The sequence below is a fragment of the Dasypus novemcinctus genome, chromosome 3 (assembly GCF_030445035.2).
Source record: "Dasypus novemcinctus isolate mDasNov1 chromosome 3, mDasNov1.1.hap2, whole genome shotgun sequence".
Taxonomy (NCBI): Eukaryota; Metazoa; Chordata; class Mammalia; order Cingulata; family Dasypodidae; genus Dasypus; species Dasypus novemcinctus.
The window spans coordinates 46,296,056-46,317,238 of NC_080675.1; the positions used below are offsets into that span (position 1 = coordinate 46,296,056).

Consider the following 21,183-nt stretch of genomic DNA (forward strand, 5'->3'; position numbering starts at 1 on the left):
TAATAATAAGGTAGTACCTCTTGGTTCTATTCTTTGAGTACATATCTCCCTTGACAATCCACAGAAAGCAGGAAAACTGACAGGGCAGGATTCAAAATTCTTTGTTTCCTACCCATAATATCATCTCAATTGCATTAAAACCCCTATAGTTTTAACTAACTAACTGACTTCCCAAACTCTCTATATCACAGTTTCTTCACATCAGATTATTATGATTATTTAAAACCTCAAGGCCATGAGATAAGCCTATTTGGAAATAAAACTGATTTTTCTAGCTTCAGGGTGTTTTAGCTTCTAGGGTAAATTATTTATTGGGGTTAAGGGTCAGAGTCAGACCAATAAAAAAAGAAAGAAATTAGTAAATTTGTCAAGTTCTGCAATGAACATCTGTGGTATTAAGCATTTTCCATATTTAATATTATTTCTTTAAAATAGATAACTAGGATTGAAATATTTGGTCAAATGTTAAAAAGATTTTCAAGGATCCTGAATCGTATTGTTAAGATGTTTTCCAAAAGAGCAGTACCAGGTTACTCTTCTACCAGCAATGCAAAGCGTGCACATTTCACTGACTATCAAAGGCTTTGATAACACACAAAAAAGGAATCTTTAGGTAGTTTCATTTTCCTTTGATTACTGGAGGGATTGAATTGTGCCCCGTAGCTTTTTACCAACTGGCAAATTATTTCCTATGTACAAATATCCTTTAGGATCTATGTTTTCCTTGCTACTTTCTATGAGTTGTCTGTGTATTACTGCAAACCTTATTCTACCATATTTATTAATAATATTTTCAAGTTTATAGCACTATTTAAAATAACAAGAAATTTACATTTATTATAATTATAATTTCCATCTGTGAGAGCATGTTTAAGTGAGCTAGCTTTGGTATTATAAAGCTATTAAAATTAAATTTACATTTATGAATATGAATTCTATATATAAAAATAATTTATTAAAAGCCCATATCTTTTTATTTATCCATGCATAAAATTATACACAAGAAGACACACATTTTTATATTATTTAATACAGGACTATAAGAAGCTCTCGTCATAATTGATTCTTTGTCACAAGTGTCAAAGAACTGGATGAGCCACTGTTTTTTGCTCAAAAACCAAAATAAGCCCAGCAAATACTTAAATGTCAGTATCCATATTTTTAAGTTAAGTCTATTCTTATTCTACATTCTGAAATCATAAAGTTGGGTTTCTGTCTAAATCTATTCACTAAAAAAAGGGAGTATTTTCTGTAATATTTAGAAGTTTAGTTTAATAGTTATCTTCCAAGGACTGTTGACCTATTAACTTGAGACAACTTATATCTGTTATAAGAAACTACAACTGTTACCATGTAGTTTATATTTTTAGTAAAATGTGAAAAAAAATTCCAATATTGTATGTGCCTTACAATTAATGGCATAAGTGTTATCAACTATTTATTCTTATTTTATATACTAAATTGAGAAGTATCTTAAAATTGATACAATCTTGGATTTAATGAACGATGGTATGTTTGTCAGTAGAGATTGACCTTGATCATGAGCTTTGTGATAACCACGTCTGTGATATTACAGATCTTGTTATAATTAATCAGAATTGTTTATTTAATAAGGTAGAATTGTTTTTTAAAGCATTTCTCTCCCTTGTATAAAGTCTACAGATTAATAATTGTCTCAAACAGACTACTTAAAATACTATGCAGAATCCTTTTTTTTCACTATGTACAAACGGAAAGAAAATGCTTTTGATGTTAAATGAAAAGGACAGAACTCAAAACTGTAGCTATGTAACAATATGCAATAGTAGTTATTACAAGGCATCTAGTAGAAAGGGATTTTAGTTTTTACTTTACATTCTTCTTTATTTTATTTTACTATTTGACACCACAAATAAAAAACTAAAACAAAATAAAACATCATCTAAGACCTCTAGTTTAACATGGTGTGTTGAATATATGTTTGTCTCTACTCTCTTCCCAATGCCACAATAATGGCTATAATGACAATAAAAGAATAAAAACAGTACAAATGCACAAGTGCAAAGAGAACAGAGGATGAGAATATTCATAGATGAGACAAAAGTTGAGAACTCGAAAGCTAAAGGATGGGAAAAAATTGACTTAAACCCGAGAAAGCTGAAATTTAAGCTTAGCAGGAGACGGAGGAGCACAGGTTCAAAGGAAAAGCCAAAAGAAGACAGTCCATTTGTGCTATAGAATTTCAGAAAGGCTACAAAGTGAAGGCATCAGGTACCCATGAAGGCAGACACACAAGGTCGGTCACAAACAGAAAGAGTGGATACTGTTTTCTCAAGGAACCCTCTTTAGACCCCCAGGTCTTCTTCCACCAGGTTAGATGACCTGGTGGGAAGTGGGAGCCTTGCTTTCTGGAGAGTCTGGACATGGAGCTGCCAGGCCTAGCTGAGAAGAGAAGTTAATCGTGGCAGAACGGTCAAGACCTGGACCTAAAGTGGGACCTAGAGTCCTAACAGGGAGACTCACTGTGCCTGCAGGTGATGGGATGAAGCTGTATTAGATAAATAGGCTATCTAGAAAGAACAGTGAGAGTACTACAGTAAGGGGGTGGTGGGATGAGCTCAGGGTCCTGGGAACAGCGAGCATGTGGAGATGCAGACAGACCAACACAGGCAGAGCACCCAGATCCAACATTCAGGAAGGTGTGACAATCCTGCAGGTACTGTGTCAGGCACCTTAAGGTGCTACCTCCATGGCCAGGAATGGCTTTCCACTGGTTACAGGTTCCTACTACAAGGACAAAATGGGACTCCAGGACTGAGGAGGATGAGCACTATTAATGTGGAAAAGCTGCCAGTCAATAGGAAGTAGCTGTCTGGGCAGTTTACAAAGCAGGGACTGTTCTTGAAACAAGAGCACTAGGTGGGAACTTGGTGTCAGGGGCACAGCAGAGGGTAGTTATGAGAACTGGGACACAAGACAGAGGGGATATTGTAAAGCCAAACATGCTGGATTCTCTGAGAAAGGAACCAGAGCTTCCTAAATCCACTGGAATGAGGACGGGATCCTCCTAGACCCCAAGACTAGCCAACCCTTGAGGCTGACAGGATGCATCTGGGTAACTCCAACGGACTGTCGTGATCTTGGAGCCTCTTTCAATGAACTCTGAGAAGAAGCCAGTTAGAGTCACACATGATACAACTGGAGTTCAAGCAGCAGCTCTTTATGATTGGTCAGGGCAAGAAACTGAGTCTGAGAAAATGCCTCCCAAACAGCAACTATTCCTCATCTATTGCACTGGCCACATGTCTGCACCCTGGGTGTTAGGAATAAGGGCAAGGCAGGTAATAAAAGTTCCAGACAAAGGCCACTTTGTCCATAAGTATCTGTTCTATTTAAACTTCTACTGATTTTGTTCTCAGCAGCTGGGAAGTTTATCAAAATTGCTTTCAAACAGCCATGTGTATCAAGTAGATAATATTTCACACCTGCTTTTGACACTCTGCCAGCACATTTGCTTAGTACTTACAGAACCAACGAGAAAAGCAACTTTCTGGTGTACTATAGTGCAGCGCATTGTATTCTTTTCTAATGATGCCATACTTCATTCACCTTGGTTGACAACCACATAAAACCATAGAAAAGAATGACACCTAGTGTCCAAAAATAATATTCTTAGACAAAATGTGAGTGGTAAGGCTATGAATACGAATGTGGAGCCACTAAGAGATAAACTTACACATCTTTACAGAGAGCCAACAAATAAAAAGGTAATTTTTTCTTTATCCACTAACAACAGAGGGGATATTCCTACTATAGTATCTTCATTCCCCAAGCCTGCAATGAAGCTGCAGGTTCCTCTTAGTTACAAGCTCAGTGCAAAGGCTGTCCCAACCTTACAGAGGTAGCAGCAGGAGGGCTCCAGGCTCCAAAAGACCCATACGCCAGTATCAAAACCCAAAGAAAAGCAACGCAGGATCAGCTTGGGACCCATTTCTTTCAAGTTCTGGTGATAAATTCAATAAATTCTTAGTACTTGGCAAAACAGAGCAATATTAACTTTTTCTTCTTTTTTTTTTAGATACCAGAAAATGAACCCAAGGACCTCGTACGTGGGAAACAGGTGCTCACCCACTAAGCTACAGCTGCTCCCCTTAACTTCTTTTAAACCAAGTTTTGAAAATGACTCCATTTATAATATCCTCTTTACTGTCAGGGACTGTAAGCGAGGTTGTTGTGTAAAGTTTTCTTTGGGAACTTGGCCTCACCTCTGCTATCCTTTTCTTCAGGTTCTCCTTTCCCATGTACGAAGCCTGAAGTGAGATGACATTCTCTTCTTTTTGAATCAAAGTTGTCAAGACACTTTTAATATTCTGATATTGTTTTAAGAGCTCCAAAACTCGTTCACACTGTTCAAGGCTATGAAGAGAAATAATGTAAAACAGCTAGGAGTCTGAAAACAACCAACCATTCTTTCTCTTTGCAAATATCCTACAAGTGACTACTAATAAGTCATAGAAGGAATTCCCCCTTGAAATGGTTTATAATAGTAGTTTACCAATTTAACCTAAGAATGATGCCACTTGTGTTTACTAGCAAATAGATGACATAAATCATCACTGGCTGATGTTCTCACAAGGTCAATATTAAAGTCAACCAATATAAGCCCCAAGGAAGAAACACAGGACTCAAACCCCTAAAGAATCAGCATCTCAGTTTTTATCAATAACCAGAAGATAACTTGGAAAATAGTGCCTCCCTAGCATTATTCTTGAAGGTTATTGCAACATTAATTCACCAAATTATAGGTTGTTTATAGGTATGTCTATTATCTCATTCTAGATTTAGCCCTTTCAAAAAAAGTAAGTAGTACAGTAGTAAAAGTAAAAGAACTGTGGCAGTTAGGACACCTGGTTTCTTGACATGGCTAAGCACTACATAGTTGCATGATCTTGGATAAGTCTCTTTACCTCTCTGAACTCAATTCTTCTCTGTGAAATTAGACAGCAGTCTAGATGAAATACAACAAACATTCTTTCTCTCAGAGTTCGGGAGGTGTACTCAGAGGGAGTTTTGAAGAGAATGCAGTGAAAGGAGCACTGATAAAGGTGTAGGCAGAGTTAAGAGAAACCGCCAGGGACACAGAGGCACCCAGGGACTGGCCACAGTAGGAATGTTACCCCTTGGCCTCAGGGAAAGGGGAGGAAAGCACCCTGAGCCACGGAGGAGGGTGCTGTCAGAGCTGCCTGAACCATGTGCTCACACGGGGAGGAATGGGAAAGAGCCCTCCAGCCCTGAATCTCTGTCCTCCACCCTCTGATTTCTTCCTAGTGCCTCTCACTTCCTAATCCAAGCAGAAACCTTGGCCTGCATGCCACAGTCTATAGGCAGCAGCCCTCTCCTCCACAACCCACCCCTGTGCAGAGAGTAAAGGCGCCAAGGGCATGGATGGAGAACATTCCCCAGAATTGCCAACAGGACTGATGGGTAGTGGCTTTCACGCAGGTAGGAACATTTCCGTGGCCTTGCCAAGGCTCCGCAGGAACCACTGTGGTAATTCAGAGGCAACATCTGCCATGCACGTGGGACGGTGAGCTAGACAGAATAATGGCCCCCAAAATAGGCCGTCCTAATCCCTGTACTGTATGGTCCTTTCCGTGGCAAAGGGGACTTTGCAGATGTGGTCAAATTACAAGTGTTAGAAATAAAGAGTTTATCCTGGAATATCTGCGTGGGATGTAGGAAAGTCAAAGTCAGAGAAGGAGATGTGAGGACAGAAGCAGAGGCAAACAAGTCAGAGAGAGAGAGAGAGCTCTGAAGATGCTAATGCTGGCTTTAAAGATGGAAGGAGACAAGAACGAAGGAATGCAGGCAGCCGCCAGAAACTGGAAACGGCAAGGAAACAGATTCTCCCCCAGAACCTCCAGGAGGGAGGCAGCCCTGCTCGATGTTAGGACTTCTGACCTCCTAAACCACCAGATAATAAATAGGAGTGGTTTTTAAGCCACCGAGTCTATGGTAATTTGTTATAGCAGCAGTGGGAAACGAATCCAGGTAGTATGATGGTAACGACCGTTTTTAAAAATGAGATTTGTTATCCCTGGTAGATAAACTCTTACGTGCCTTCTGGATAAAATCTAGGACTCCAGGTTTTGACCCAGACCTTGGTCCACTGAGCTTCTAGTGCGAAATTCTTGTGCTTGTCCCACCCATAGGAGGGATTATTTTTTTTCAACATAGAAATTTCAAAAAGTTAATTGTGCTACAGACAATAATTCAGATTCAGGAGGGATTTTTTTCCTTACCATTCAGTGACAGAAGCTTTTGTATTTTCCCATAAGAGTACTGTATTTTGGCACTGTTGATTCAGAGTGTTTTCCCTGCCACCTTTGAATTGTGGCAGAGAATTAGCCATTTCTTGTAAGTGTTTCTTCTCATCTTCATATTCATCTAGATCCATATTCAGTGTGATTAATGATTTTTTCCTTGATTATGAAAGAGAAAAGTTTGAAAGCCAATTTTAACCAGTTGATTAAACACAGATATGGATAATTTGGGGGAGCTTGCTAACTTTAATTATCTTCATGAGGTTATAACAAAATTACACAGTTCAGGAGGCTCTTTGCATTTTTACAATATGAATTGGGTGTTTTAAATATAATAAATATTCAAAATATTAAGCAGTAATGTTTTTATGTGACGAACATACTTGTAAAAGGTATGTATATAAATATGAGAATAAGTTGAGGGACTTAGAGAATTAAAGAGCTTCAAAAGGCCATTGAGATGGAAGGAGCAGAGATTGGCAGAAGAAAAGATGGAAAGTGGGTGACTCTATGATTTAGAAAAGGAGGATAATTCCACAAAAGTGACTCTTGCTAACATTTTTATTTTCGGAACCTGGAGGCCATACACTGAAATGCCAGATTTAAATATCAACACTCATATCAAAGCCTACTAACTTCAATTTACCCAGTTCTGTTCAGTCTCTAAAATCAAGACTAATCTTACTTCTTTGAGTCCCCATTCACTTTTCACCCTAGTCCTGATGGAAGAAAAGAAGGAGACAAAATAATTAAGGAAGAAATTGAGACAGAAGTTGTGGCATGTGCATTTTTTACCATTCTTTCTTTATCAAATGCATAGAATCTGCCAGGTCTTCCCCCATCTAGAGAACTCCATAATAAACACTGCAGCTCAAGGGATGTTGAAGTAATTCATGTATTTTATACATATCTTACTTCAAAACTCTCTGTGAGAATGCAAATTTTAAAGAGAAAAATTATTTAACATTTGTAAGGGTACAATATCAAGGAAGTTTGCTTGAAAAGTCTTTCTAAAGAAAAGAATGCTGAGCACTGAATAAAGTGGGATGGGGTAGAAATAAAAAGAAATAGAAAGTATTTTCTTTATTTAATAGATATACAGAAAAGAATCTTGAATGAAATGGATTGAAACAATACTTACCTTTGCATTACAGCTGGAATGGTTGGATCCTTAAGACCAATTTTACTGACGTGATTCTGCACATCTTGAATATTTTTAAGGAGTTCATTATTTTTTAAAATACAAATCTCTTGTAGTTTGTCTTCCTCACTGAGTTTCCCATGCATACCACAGTTGTATGCCCCAAATAACTTAACTGACAAAACATCAACAAGTTTTTCACAGGAGGTACTTTCACCTCGTTCAGGATCTTTTAAGCTTATATCAAGCATCTTCAAATGTTTATCCAAATGTCTGGCCTTGTCCTTTATGAGTTGAATTTCTCCCTCTTTGTCTTCGACTGTCAAATTATTTTCTGGTGCCACCAGAGTATCTGAGGCTGAGGGATCTGTAACGAGCTCAGTAGAGAGTGTTCTTAAGGAAGCCAAAAAATCTTCCAGAACTTTGAGGGCATCGTCACTCCTCTGCACCTTGTAGTTCATTTCTTCAAGTTGTGCTTTGCATTTAAGTATAATATTCTGAATTGCATGTAGATCAAATGGGTATAATTCCTTGAATGCAATATTGCCTGACTGTCCCAAATTGTTACATATTTCAATCTGTTTTGCTATGGAATCTTGGATATTCTAAAATAAAGGTAAGAAAAGCTGAAAATACTAAGGCAGAAGAAAAACTGTACATCAGAAACTAAACTCAAATCATATGACTAAGTTTAAATTGGAGAAATGCCCAAGTGTAATCAAGGCTGACAGCTTCTATAGAAGAAAACATTTTAATTACGAGTGATCGAATGATTGGATGGTCCAGCTGTTTCATTATCTAAGCCTCAAATGAGAAGATGGCCCAGCTGTTTCATTATCTGATACTCTTTCTGATGTTGCAATCGCAAAAGGAAAAAAGTATCTGAATCTACTGTTCCCATGCAAATAACTAGATAGTAAACTGTTAAGAGATCTGTTTTTACAACCTGAAAAATAAAACTTAAATATTTTTTATTTAAGATGGGATTTGGAATAAGTAAACTGCAGAATATTTTTGCCATTTTAAGCATATGAGTCTAGTAAGATATTTAGGAATCCAGTCATTGGAGAAGGTATTCAATAAGCAAGCTTCATTTTGAATTCAAAGAAATAACCCACTATTTACTCCAGGGGACCTACCTCCATATTTACAAGGAATTAAAGGGTGGAAAATAAATAACAAATCTAAATTACCAAAGATTTTTCTGTAATGGCCTTATATTTGGTATATACATTATTGATATATAAACTGACCCATTAATGTCTATAAATCTCTGAGTAATTGATCATTCCATAAATATACTGAAAAACTTATGTTTACCATCAAGTTCTGATGAATGCCATCAGCATCAGTCAGATGAAATTCCTGGATGGCCATTTCATGGAAAAGTAGGTCCAAGTCAAAGAGAAGAAGTGATTCCTTCTCCACAGGTAACACAATCTGCAGTGCAGTCTCTAAAGACTCCATTCTAGGTAAAAAATAAACCAGACATGAGGGAAAACCATAGAAGATCAGTATCCTATGAAACATACTTAATAAAGAACAGAATGTAATTATCCAATACATAAAATGATATGTACAGATCACCACATTAAAACCCAAACTTAGTGACCCAAAGTGCCAAAAAAAAAATGGGTTGTTTGCTCTATCCAAGTTTTTGTTTTGTTTTGTGTTGTTTTTAGGGGGGACCAGTGACTGGCCCCAAGACCTCATACATGGGAATCAGGTGCTCAACCACTGAGCTACATCTGCTCCCGTCTGTAGTAGTTTGGTATTATTTATGAATTCGAAAAGTAAATACTGGATTATGTTTGTAAACTAGCTTGTTTGCGTATTAGATTGGATTGGATTCAGAGGTTTACTTACACTTGATTAAATGATGATTAAGGCTTGATTGGGCCACATCAGTAGGACATTGAGTCCCTGCCCACCAAGGGGGCAGGGACTCACAGAGGAATGCACCGCAGAGAGGGAAGGTTGGAGTTTTGATCCTGGAGTCCAGGAAGTAAACACACAGAGAAGCAGATACATGAGGAAGAAGAGAACTTTCCATTAACACAGGCAGAGGCCTCAGGAAGGAAGATGAGCCATTTGCCTGATAGGCTACAGCTGGCCTTGTGGAGAAAGCAGAGCAGCTGAGCCCAAAGAGAAAGGAGACCCAGGAAGAAAAGAACCCAAAGAAGCCTGAACTCTTGACAGATGTCGGCAGCCATCTTGCTCCAACACATGGCAACAGACTTTGGTGAGGGAAGTAACTTATGCTTTATAGCCTGGTAACTGTAAGCTTCTACCCCAAATAAATACCCTTTATAAAAGCCAACATATTTCTGGTATTTTGCATCAGCATCCCTTTAGCTGCCTAATATACCCTCCAAGTATTCTCAATAGCTTCATAGATACCACACTGAATGGAAAATTGTTCTAAAACACATTAAGCCTTTCCCTCTTTTGTGAAATACAAAATTCTGGATGTAATTTAATTTTGACTTGATGGATTAAAAAACTTCATTATTTTATTAGTAGAAATATACGTGGTTTCAAAGAATAAGCTCTACTGATTGTAAAATAAAATGTGTAGCCCTGGGTTAATAATTTATGGACCCTGAGCCTCAGTTTCCTCCAATGTAAAATGGGGATGTGTAGTGGGATACATAGCCTATATATTAGGGATAATAATAACACACTGTCATTTTAGAAATAAGGCAAACAAGCCCCAGAGAGATTATGTGACATGGTCAAATTAATGCGCAAGGGGAGATAATAGGAAGTATATGGGTTGCAGACTCAAAACACCTTAAATTCTACTTAAGTCTCAGGCTAGTGTTGTGGCTTGGTTACGTTATTTAACCTTTTTGAACATCAGTTCCCTCATCTGTAAAATGACAAGTATAATGGTAGCCTCTCTTAGGGTTGTTGTGAAGATTAAATAAAATAACAAAATTTACATAGTACTCACATAGGTTAAAATGGCGTTTTCAAAATTTAATAAATTTAGTAACTTCATGGTTAATAGAATCTCAGAATTATACCTGGAATGAAGAGTCATCTGAAGCTCTCTTTCTTTTCCTTTTAATCTGTCTCTTGCCTGAGCTATAACAGGTTTCTTTACATCAGTCACAAGATTTTCTAACTTCAGCGAAATGATTTCAAACTCTTTCCAGCAAGCATCAGTTTCCTTTTTTAAGACCTGGAGGAAATGCAAAAGTTAATTCATCCACTAATGCGTTAATAGACACAATTATTATTCTGTGCTTACAAAATGAAACATTCACCAACACTGGGAGCAAACACAAAGTTTCACATGAAAATGCATTAAAAATATTTCCCAACCATCCATAAATGAGCTATCCTTCAGGGAACAATGATGTTAACTGTGCTCCCAAAGGACACATTCAAGGAAACCAAGGCAGTTAACAATATGGCTTTCAAAGGTATTCAAACACCCTTCCCCTAAATCTGATATAGAGAATACAATTCAGAAAGATACACAGAAGTGTAAGAAGAGACATTCTATTTGTTCTAGAGAGTAAGCCTGTGTTACTCCGCACACCCAATGGAAAATGGAGTGAACCAAAACTCCTTTTATACAAATGAGAAGTGAATGAAATTAATTTATAATTTCTAATTAAATATCTTTAACTACATACCATTCCAGATTCTTATCTCAGTTCTTTTTTTAAAGGCACTGCTATAGAACCTACTGAGTGCTCATCAGTAGAAGTTATTCTTCATTCTCCCGAAGTATTAATATTGCTTTTTTCTAAACAACTCATTATTCAGTCACTGGGGCAAGGTCTCAAGACAGTTTCTTAATTATGATGAAGACATGATAAATCCATCACTTGAACAACAGAGATTTTAACACATAAATTTCCTCAGTCAGATGGAAAACAGAGAGGAGCCAGATGGTAGAGTGTAATTCAGGAACTGGCATAAAGAAAGGAAGGAAACTAGAAAATATGGGAGGGCACTGTGGGAACCACCCCTGGTCCTATTCTCCAAGGGATGGGTTTTAGGTGAGTGAAGCAGTTTGATATTACTGAAGAATTCCAAAAAGAAATATTGAATTATGTTCGTAAACTGATCTTTTCCTCTGGGCATATCAGATTATATCAGATGCATAGGTTTACTTGATTAAGTAATTAATATAGTAATTACGTAAACCACTTGTGCCAGTAGGGCATGGCAAAGGACAGAGTTAAGGGTTTTTGATGTTGGAGTTTGATGCTGAAGCCTTAAGCTGGAGCCCCAGGAAGAGAGGAACCCTAAGCCTGGAAAGAAGCAAGCCCTGGGAAGAGAGGAACCCAGGAAGCCTGAGACAGCAGCAGCCATCTTGCTCCAACACGTGAAAATAGACTTTGGTGAGGGAAATAACTTACACATTATGGCCTGGTATCTGTAAGCTCCTACCCCAAATAAATACTCTTTACAAAAACCAACCAATTTCTGGTATTTTGCATCAGCACCCCTTTGGCTGACTAATACAGAATTTGGTATTGAGGAGTGGGGAAGTGCTTTTGCAAATGTCGAAATGCTAGAACGGTTTTATAAATGGGTAAGGGGTATTTTTTGGAGGAATTGTGAGATGTTTGAGGGAAAAGGCCTAGATTGTTTTGAAGAGACTGTTCATAACAATGCGGATGCTAAAGAGACTTTTTATGATACCTTAGGAGTAAATGATGAAACTATTATTGGAAACCGCATGAAAGGCGATCCACGTTTTAAAATTGCAGAGAACTTAGCAAGATTTACTCCTGGTGTTTTATGGAAGGCAGAATTTGAAACTGGCAAGCCTACACATTTAGCTGAAGAAATTTCCAAAGTAAACCCAGAGAATGCGGCTTGGCTTCTGCTTGCAGCTTACAGCAAAATGCTAGATGAGAGAGATAAGCTGAGGACTGAACTGTTGGGCACAAAGAAAACAAACTGATTCTGGAAATTCCAAACCTCTGGAAATCAAGCTACCAGATGAAAGTGCCTCATTGGAGGACTTAACTAAACTAGGAACTTGTAAATCTGGATTGAAGATACATTTATCTCGGGAAGACTTGTGGAAAGTCTTACTCTCTGATGGCTTGCACCCCTGCTTCTTGCATGCTAAAGCAACAGGCTTTTTGAGAGAGCTGTATGAACAAAACTACTGCCAGCTTGGACTAAAAGGGAAATGGAAAGGAGATACTGAAGGAGAAACAGCTTTAAGAGGAAAACCACGGAAGCGGAAATCTGGAATTCAGACTTCACCTTGGGCCAAGAGAGGAACCCCACCCATGTGTACAGAGAGGGTGAGTTTGTCCCAGCACTAGAAGAGAGTGGATGTTCCTGTCAGATGTAATAGGAGAGTTTTGTTGCCCCAGGGTACAGAGAGGGTGGAGCACATTCCCCAAGGATTAGGGTGGTTAAGTTCAGCACCCCACAGGTCTGAGAGGGGTGGACCTGTCCCCCAAAGGTTAGGGAAGGCTAGGTGGTCAACTCATTGCTCTGAGAGGGTTGAGCCTGTATGCCAAAGTTTAGGGGAATGTTGTCTTCACGTCACCGTATAAGAGGGGTTAAGACTCTAACCCAAAGATTAGGTAAGGTGTGGCAATCACCCCAGCACTCTTGGAGGGAAAGGTCTGGAGTTTGGTTAAGACCCAGATGCTTGATGAGGGTGGAACCAAGAAAAATAGCCATTGGGTAAGCCTGTGGAAAGGGTGGGTTCCCATAAAGTCCCAAGGAGAAAAAAACCATCTTCTTAAGAATGACTCTCAGGCTTTGAAATCAAACAAAAGATTCCCTGCAGGTCTACTGAACTGTAGAGAAACTGTAACACATGTTTCTCTCCCAATTTCTGCTTATCGTAATGACAATGTTTATCCTTTGTCTGTCCATTTGTGTATTGGAAGCAGATGAATTGTTTTGTAAGTTTCAAAGGTCTATACCAGATGGGGCTTTGCCCCAAGACAAATTGTATTTCTTTAAATTGATTGTGATATGATTTAGTACTTGCATTGTAACTGACTTAAGGTGTTGGTTTTTTAAAATATTGTAATGTCTTTTTGGAATTCAGAGGGTGGAGTGTAGCAGTTACCTATTTTTCATGACTAATACAGTGAAGGTTCACTCTAACATACTCCCAAGCTTGCAAAAAGAATGTTGCACTGCAAATGCACAGAGATAATCTTCGAACTAGGGAAGACATTTACTTTTAGTGCTTATAGTTTATGTGCCTACCAGTGGACAGACTGATTTTTCTGCAGCTCTTGAGTCAACGTCACTATTTCCTGTACAGGCTATCCAGCAAGATCAGCTACCACTTAGAGGGAAAACCCCCTCCACTCCCGCCCCTTTCACATTGCCCAACATCTGGTAACCAACAACTGGTGGTGTACAGCAATTTGGACAACATGACGATGAAGGATGGGAAACAAATATTCAAAGTCATGAGCTTTTCATGTATTGCTAATTTTGTAGTGCCACAGAAGCAGCGTTGGTTGAAATTTCCTTCAAATACATTGGTTATGACCAAATCATCTGAAGCCCTCATATTCACCGAAAGCACAATTGAGAACTCTGTAATTCATAACATCTGCAGGACCAGACTGGAGAATGAGCAATAAATTAGGACCTCAAGTTTTGTAATTGAATACAAACAAATTTCTGTAATATGGTCACATTAAAAATGTAGTCCAAAAGAGAGAGCTCTTTAGAAACATGTAGCATATGTGATCTTAACAAAAATAGTCAAGTCTGTATTCATGGTGCTATTATTCTCTAATAAAAGAGATAAGTAGAGAAATCCTATTTTTTCAGTAATTACCTGTAGATCAGTCAGTTTATCCTGCAGACCATCACTGCTCCTTCCCTTTTCACTAGAGAAATCAGCAGTAATCCTGAATGTGTTATTTTGCAAGTGTTGTTCAAGAATCTCTCTGTGTGTATCATACCTCAAAAAAAAATTAAGGCAAAGTTAATAATTTTAAAAATAAGATAAAAATTATTTTAAAAAATTACTCTAAATTATGCCCAAGGAAATCCCATGGAAATTCTATTTAAGTTATTGGGCCACAAGTAAAAATTAAAACGAAAGAATAATAAAAACTTATTAAAGTATAATATGTTTGCATTGTTGAAAGTAGTTTGAAATGGTTTACCTCTCTAGTAAACTATTTATAGATGCATTGTGATCCATTTCATACTTCTCCATGCTTTCTTCATGCTGAGGCTTTAACTCTGATTCCAAGGTAAAATCTTTAATTAGTTCCTTTGCCTGAGAAAATATGCAAAACAGTAAAAACAATATCTTCAATATATTTCATTATGAGAAAAAGGATAAATACTTTATGCTACAAAGATATATCATCAGCTCATAATACCCCAGACCAGAAGATAATGCAATCTAACCGAGGTTTTTCAGCTGAGAGGAAGGCCTTCCCATAGCACAGAGGAGATTTATTAGACTGAGTCTCATCTGCTAATTGGTATGAAAGCATAGTATAGGTAAAGGAATACTCCCAGCGCTTCAAAGCTGTTTCTACCTTTGACCACATAGCCATAGTCAAAAGTGGACACAAACCTAATAGGCAGAAGCAAATAACTGAAAACAAATATACCTCATTCCTTCCCCACAAGTTTTGATTGGGAGTGGGCTATGATGTACAATAAATGCCACATATCTAGAATTCAAGAATCTGGAAATCTCAATTTTGAAGAAAATTAAAATATACTACCATGAGAAAAAGACATGATAAATGAACTAGTTCATCTTAATAAAGGTAAGGCATCTATACAGATTAAGCTCAACTTCTTATACCCTCAGTAGTAATGTATTCAGATAACATGTAGTCATAATCATCCAGAATGGTCTATTTTTGTAAGAACTTTTTACATAATCAAAGAAAGATTGTATAAAATTATATATAGTTTTGGTTCATTTGTATTTTGATTGTCTGAAAAGTAGTCAACCTTGTATTATATGTAGGAATTCTCAGTTAATCAAAACAATCAGATTATTATATATTGGGCTTTTTCATTGGGTTTACTTATAAAATAAATTATCCACATATAACACCTTTTCCACTGATGGCTGATCATCAGATTTTGCAAATGGTACCTCACTGTGGGCATCCCTTCCTCCATTCTCAGACGTGTTCATGGTCCCCCTAGGAAGGAACCAAATCTCATATTAAAATAGAGGGAGAAAAACGAAACCTAAAAGAAATAAATAAAGCTGAATGTAACTTGGTTTTTCAAAAGGTTTCATCTAGTTTTTCCCCTGATGAGTAGCATTCTCACAAAGTACTAACTTGCTTTTGGATGTGCCTCCCGCCACGAGTTGCAGTGTCCTATGAATCTCGGAAGCAGATTTCCTAAGCTTTTCTATCTTCTGTTCATAATCTTTGAGTACTCTCCTCATTTCTTGTTGACTTTTCTGTGAAGTCAGCTGCTCTTCACATAGCTCCCTCAGGACGTCCATGTGGTGATCGAGCTGGTACAGACTGCCTTCTTCAGAAAAGCAAGTCTAATGAAAGAAATAAAGCAGGAAACATGTTTTGAATGAGTTTACATGATTATTCTATAAGGATTAGAAACTAACAGATGTATGTGACTTTGCCAACACGTGCTTCTATAGGCCATGCTCGGTGTGCCTGGTACGTTTATAGGCGCTGGCCATCCAAAGATGAGAAAGGGACTCGGAGTCCAGTTACCTGCGTGCAAGTAATTAGAACATTACGTGAGAAGAGTAATGATTGAGCCACACTCCACCTGAAAGAGACAGGGAAAGTCTATTTCACAAGAGGGAACCATCTGAGCTAGATACAGGGGGAATGAATATGGAGTTCTCCAAGTAAAAAGGGAGAAAGGTCATTCCCAGGTAGATGAAAAGCACCTGATATTCTAAAAAGACAAGGAGCCTGGTGTGGCTGGGGCACTGCACAGAAGGGAAGCTGAGGAAGTGTCCTGAGGCTACACTGCAGAGGAGCCCCATGGCCTTCTAAGGGGTATGAATTTGTCTTGGGGTAACAGTGACATGAGTGAGACCTGTGGTTCAAAAGGGTAACTAGAGGTCCCCAAAGCAAAACATTAATATAACAGAATAAAAAAAGAGAAATTTATGAAGGACATTAAAAAGAAGCTGAAAAAATATAAGGGGAAGCTGGAAAAGAAAGTCTGATATTGGTAAAACAAAGGCAAGACATTTCTTTTTAATGAAAAGAGTGGTCAGTACCACCAAATACATGAAAGCAGGTGGGAACCAAAAGAGATGATTAGATTTTCCCCAACTGGTTTGCTCATTATATTCTCATTTGCTATCTTTCACAAAAGTCATGGTTCTGAGGACAGGAGGCCCTGGCAAAAACAACTATGGGAACATCAGCAATAGTTGACAGTTGTAATCAAGGACAGGAATCACTGACACATAGCAATGGAAATCAGAAAATATTACCTCAATATTGAATTTTTCTCACTTCTCAAAATGTCAGAAGCATAGGCTCTAGTTAATCCCCAGAGGATAAGAAGGCTTCAGAAATGTTCAGAGCAGATTTAATCCTAGGCTAGGGACATATACAACCATTTAAGATAAACCCACAAATGATGGCAAAATTCCAGTGGGAACCGATTATTTTACCTCATGTTCCTTGATAAGCCCCTTGGTCCTTCCTCTGCGAATTAGTTTCTTTTCTTTATTTATTTGCTTTTCGAGTTTTGAAATACTGTCATTAAGTTTTCCTTTTTCAATGTCTATTTTTAACTGTTGAATATATAAAGACATTTCATGTTGAAGCAACTGCAAAAAAATTTTTTTTAAAGACACATATTAACCAGGGGAATAGAATATACAGAAAAAAATTTTCATTAAAAACACAGTAAAAATGCTTATAGTAATAAAGGGCACAATAGAGCAGGGGTTCTTAATCTTTTTTGTTCCACAAACCCCTCTGCCAGTCAGGTGAAAACCATGGACCTCTTACTAAGTCCACGTTATACTGTGCATTATTTCATAAATATATCACATCTGCACCAATACGTCCCCACAAGAATAATGTTTTGAATTTCAATTTAAGTGGACCCCTTGTTAAGAATCCCCGCAACAGAGATTAAATGCTATTCTGTTCATCCTTGTGTCTTTGAGGAGGATGTTTTAAAACATTCCAGACCCATAAACATTTTTTTTTCCTTTTTAACAGCTAAAGATATGTTTTAGCTGTGAAAGATGTTGCTAAGGGAATGAAAAGACAAGCCACAGAATGGAAGAAAATATTTGCAAAACACATATCTGGGAGGGGGGGGAATGTGGCTCGAGCAGATGAGCACCCGCCTCTCCCACACAATTTTGTAGTTCTTGACAAAATGTATAATGGCTTGCATCTGTCATTGCAGTGTCATGCAGAACAATTCCAATGTCCAAATAATGCCCCATATTATATCTGTTCTTCCCTCTCCTTCCCCTCAGACCCTCTGGTGGTCACTGCCTTTATATCAATGATACAAGTTCTTCCATTACTAGAATAATACTAAGTCTACTCTGATACTTGAGAGTTGCATTTCCCCCTTATGTTTGTTCATTCCTAAATCTTGAGGATCTGGGGTATATGCAAATTTTAAAAAGTCATTTGGGAGACCAAGATATCCCAGGATGGAATATAAAATATGACCCAAAAAACCTAAAAGTATTAAAAATATATGAAACAATCTCACTGAGAGAAAGAATAAGGTGCTAACCTAAGTAATTCTAGAAATGAGTGGAGTCCACAAGACTGAAGGCAAAAGGAGCTATAAGTAAGTACTGTACTCTAGTTGATAAAGTTGTTTTCCACAGGGGTATGAATTAATAATTCTAAAACCATTATTCAAGCATACTGGAATCAAACAATTCAATAAATGGATGGCAGATGGTAGGAGCTAAGTTTCTCACTGTTTAAGTGGGAGTTTACAAATAAGTGAGGGGAAGAGGCTAGAATGATCCATGAGGTGAGGGATTAGAGTTGAAGACTTCAATATGAACTCATTTTACATACAGAAATAGTTATAAATAGGCATACATACACAGTTAGTATGCACACATATATCTCCTGTTCTCTGCTGAGAAAGCCTACAAGCAATGAAACCCCAGTAGAAAGGAGCAAACCTACTGTCCAGAACCATATTTTGATTTCTAATACTATTCTCCAACAAAAGAAATCAGGGTACCTGGGAGAAATGGGTAGGAAATATACAAGATGAGCCTGGAATACCTTATGGTACCAGAAAGTAAGACTGAGCTCAAAAACAAAAAATCAAAAACACAATGATGGAGATATGTCAAAGGAATACAGGAACCAACTGAAAGAGCCCACACTGTCCAAAGCAGGAACAATTTGAGCAATGAATAAATAAAATGGTACTTTATTATAATCCAAAGTATGAAATAACAGCCATGACTACAAACTGAAAAAGTATTAAATAAATAAATAAATAAGTGACAAATCTCCTATGCAGAAGAATTCCAAATAATTCATGTAGAGACCCCACCTTTACAGAGGTAGAACATAACTCTCCACTGGTTATGTGTGGCCTACCTATAATGACTTTCTTCCATAGATTACAGTAGGGAAAGAGGGGGCAAAGAGAATAACTTTAGAGTGGAGAAGCCTGGCAAACTACCTCAAGTCAGATGGTCAAAGTTAACTTCAAGAGTGATAACAAAATGCATCCTTTATATGATGTGATGAGAATAGAATTTTATCTCTGTGGTCTTCTTCCTAGACATATTTGAACCCCAGGCCGATCATGAGAAAAACATCAGAAAAATCCCAATTAAGGGATATTCTACAAAATACTTGACTAATATTCTTTAAAACTGTCAAGATCATAAAAAACAAGTCAAATCTGAGAAACTGTCTCTGTCAGGAGCCTAAGGAGACATACCAACTAAATGTAAGGTGGTATCTTGGATAAAATCCTGGAACAGGAAAAAGACATTAGGAAAAACCTGTCAAAATCTGAATAAAGTCTACTTTAGTTAATAACAATGTATCAATATTGGTCTATCAATTGTGATAAATCTTCCATACTAATGTAAGATGTTAATAATAGAGGAAAATGGGAGGGATATCTGGGAACTTTCCCTACTTTTTCTTAATTTCTCTGTTAATCTCAAACTGTTCTAAAATAAAAAATTTCATTAAAAAAAATGTTTTTGAAGTGATAAATGCACAACTATGTGATTATACCAAATACCATTGATTGTACACTTTGGATGAATTGTATGCTTTATTAATATGTATCCATAAAATTGATTTATTTTAAAAAATGTATTAAATTCTGGAGTGGGGAAGATGGCAGTGTAAAGAGCTCCAGAAACCAGTCTTTCCACTAAAACTACTATTAAATAGGCAGGAATTGTCTGAACAAACTGTTCTGAAAATCTAGAGGCCAGAAGAATACCACTGTACAGCATCCTGGGAAGAGTAGGAAGAAGTGGCTGATAAATTACAATAAAGAACTGTAAATTGCTCTCTGCAGGCAATTTACTAGGGCCCAGCCCGACTCTCACAGCAGGCCCACGGGACCCAGTCCCTGGCTAGCAGCTGGGGACAGAAAGGACATAAAAATCCTCTTCCCCAAAAACAGGGGTGTGCACTGTTGATCCCTGATCATGGCTTTTGATTAGCCTATTTGGATGGCGCCAGCTCTGAGGGCAGCTACTTTTTCAGCCCACCCCAGACAAAGGTGGTGGCAGACATTGTTTCAACCGTCCCTAACAAGGGCAGAGGAGATTTAAACATGCAGGGCTTCCTTAGGTATGCGGCGAAAAGTTAGCTGAAGGGCTGCACTTGCTGAGCAGGACAGGAAAGCTCAGCTTTGGGGAGCTGTCAGAGAAGTTTGTGGCACCTTCCTGACCCCCTCCACAGGGGAAACTGGAGCCAGTGTGAGCACCTTCATTGGTCTCTGGTCCTGTTTTGTCTGGGAAAGATCAAATTGGAACAGTCTTCCCCAGGGTGAACATGTTCTCAGAATTTGCCCTCCAGGCAAAAGCAGTGTGAGATAATGAAAGGAGTGTAAAAAACTATTGAGAATGACAGTCTGAGAAAAAGGTCTGATGGCTTCAGGTACGGGGGAAGGGAGGTTTGTTCCCTGGGAAACAAAGGGAATAACCAAACCTCTGTAAACAAGGGAACCCCAAAATAACGAGCAAGCAAAATCCCAGGACAACACAGAGGCCCAATAAGAAAGGGAAACCATGCACAGTGCATTCATCTTAAGCAAACCTTCCTGATAGGAGGGATAAAGCTCAAGAAAATCTGTCTTACCACTATCTATTTACAAAACTAAGAAACAGACTTCCCAGGAAATAAATCCCAGAGTTAATACTTAAAAATATTACAGTACACAGAGAGAGAGAGAGAAAGAATATGGTAGTTGGCTTTGTGAAATATGAATATGATTAAGTATTTTTTCCATTAATAAGACCCTGACTATGTCATTTAACTAATCTGTGTTCATCTGTGTATCTTTTTAAACACTGGAGGAACAATTGAGTTAGTAGTTGGAACTGGATGAGGTAAAAATGCCTGAACAAACTTTTTAGGAGTAATGCTTCCATAACTTTTTTTTTTTTAATACCTTGTTTAGTTTTTCCAAGATGTACTTTATTTTATTTATTTATTTTTTCTCTCCCCTTCCCACCCCTTCCCCCCAGTTGTCTGCTCTCTGTGTCCATTCACTGTGTGTTCTTCTGTGTCTGCTTGTGTCAGCAGCACCCGGAATCTGCGTCTCATT

At 37.9% G+C, this 21,183-nt stretch overlaps 1 protein-coding gene across 6 annotated transcripts in view; it reads right to left on the reverse strand.

Moving 5' to 3' along the window:
- SYNE2 (spectrin repeat containing nuclear envelope protein 2) overlaps positions 1–21,183 on the reverse strand; it is a 400,819-nt gene that overhangs the window by 200,227 nt on the left and 179,409 nt on the right. For 5 of the 6 annotated variants that reach the window (XM_071213892.1, XM_058293293.2, XM_058293296.2 and 2 more), the window contains 10 exons: positions 17,051–17,209; positions 15,726–15,940; positions 15,491–15,581; positions 14,574–14,689; positions 14,240–14,366; positions 10,473–10,630; positions 8,764–8,911; positions 7,444–8,048; positions 6,282–6,461; positions 4,245–4,395 (listed from right to left, as the gene is read on the reverse strand). In XM_071213892.1, coding sequence (XP_071069993.1) covers positions 4,245–4,395; positions 6,282–6,461; positions 7,444–8,048; positions 8,764–8,911; positions 10,473–10,630; positions 14,240–14,366; positions 14,574–14,689; positions 15,491–15,581; positions 15,726–15,940; positions 17,051–17,209 — 1,950 coding nt within the window. The remainder of the gene's footprint in view (positions 1–4,244; positions 4,396–6,281; positions 6,462–7,443; positions 8,049–8,763; positions 8,912–10,472; positions 10,631–14,239; positions 14,367–14,573; positions 14,690–15,490; positions 15,582–15,725; positions 15,941–17,050; positions 17,210–21,183) is intronic. The other variant, XM_058293295.2, reaches the window with a different exon arrangement.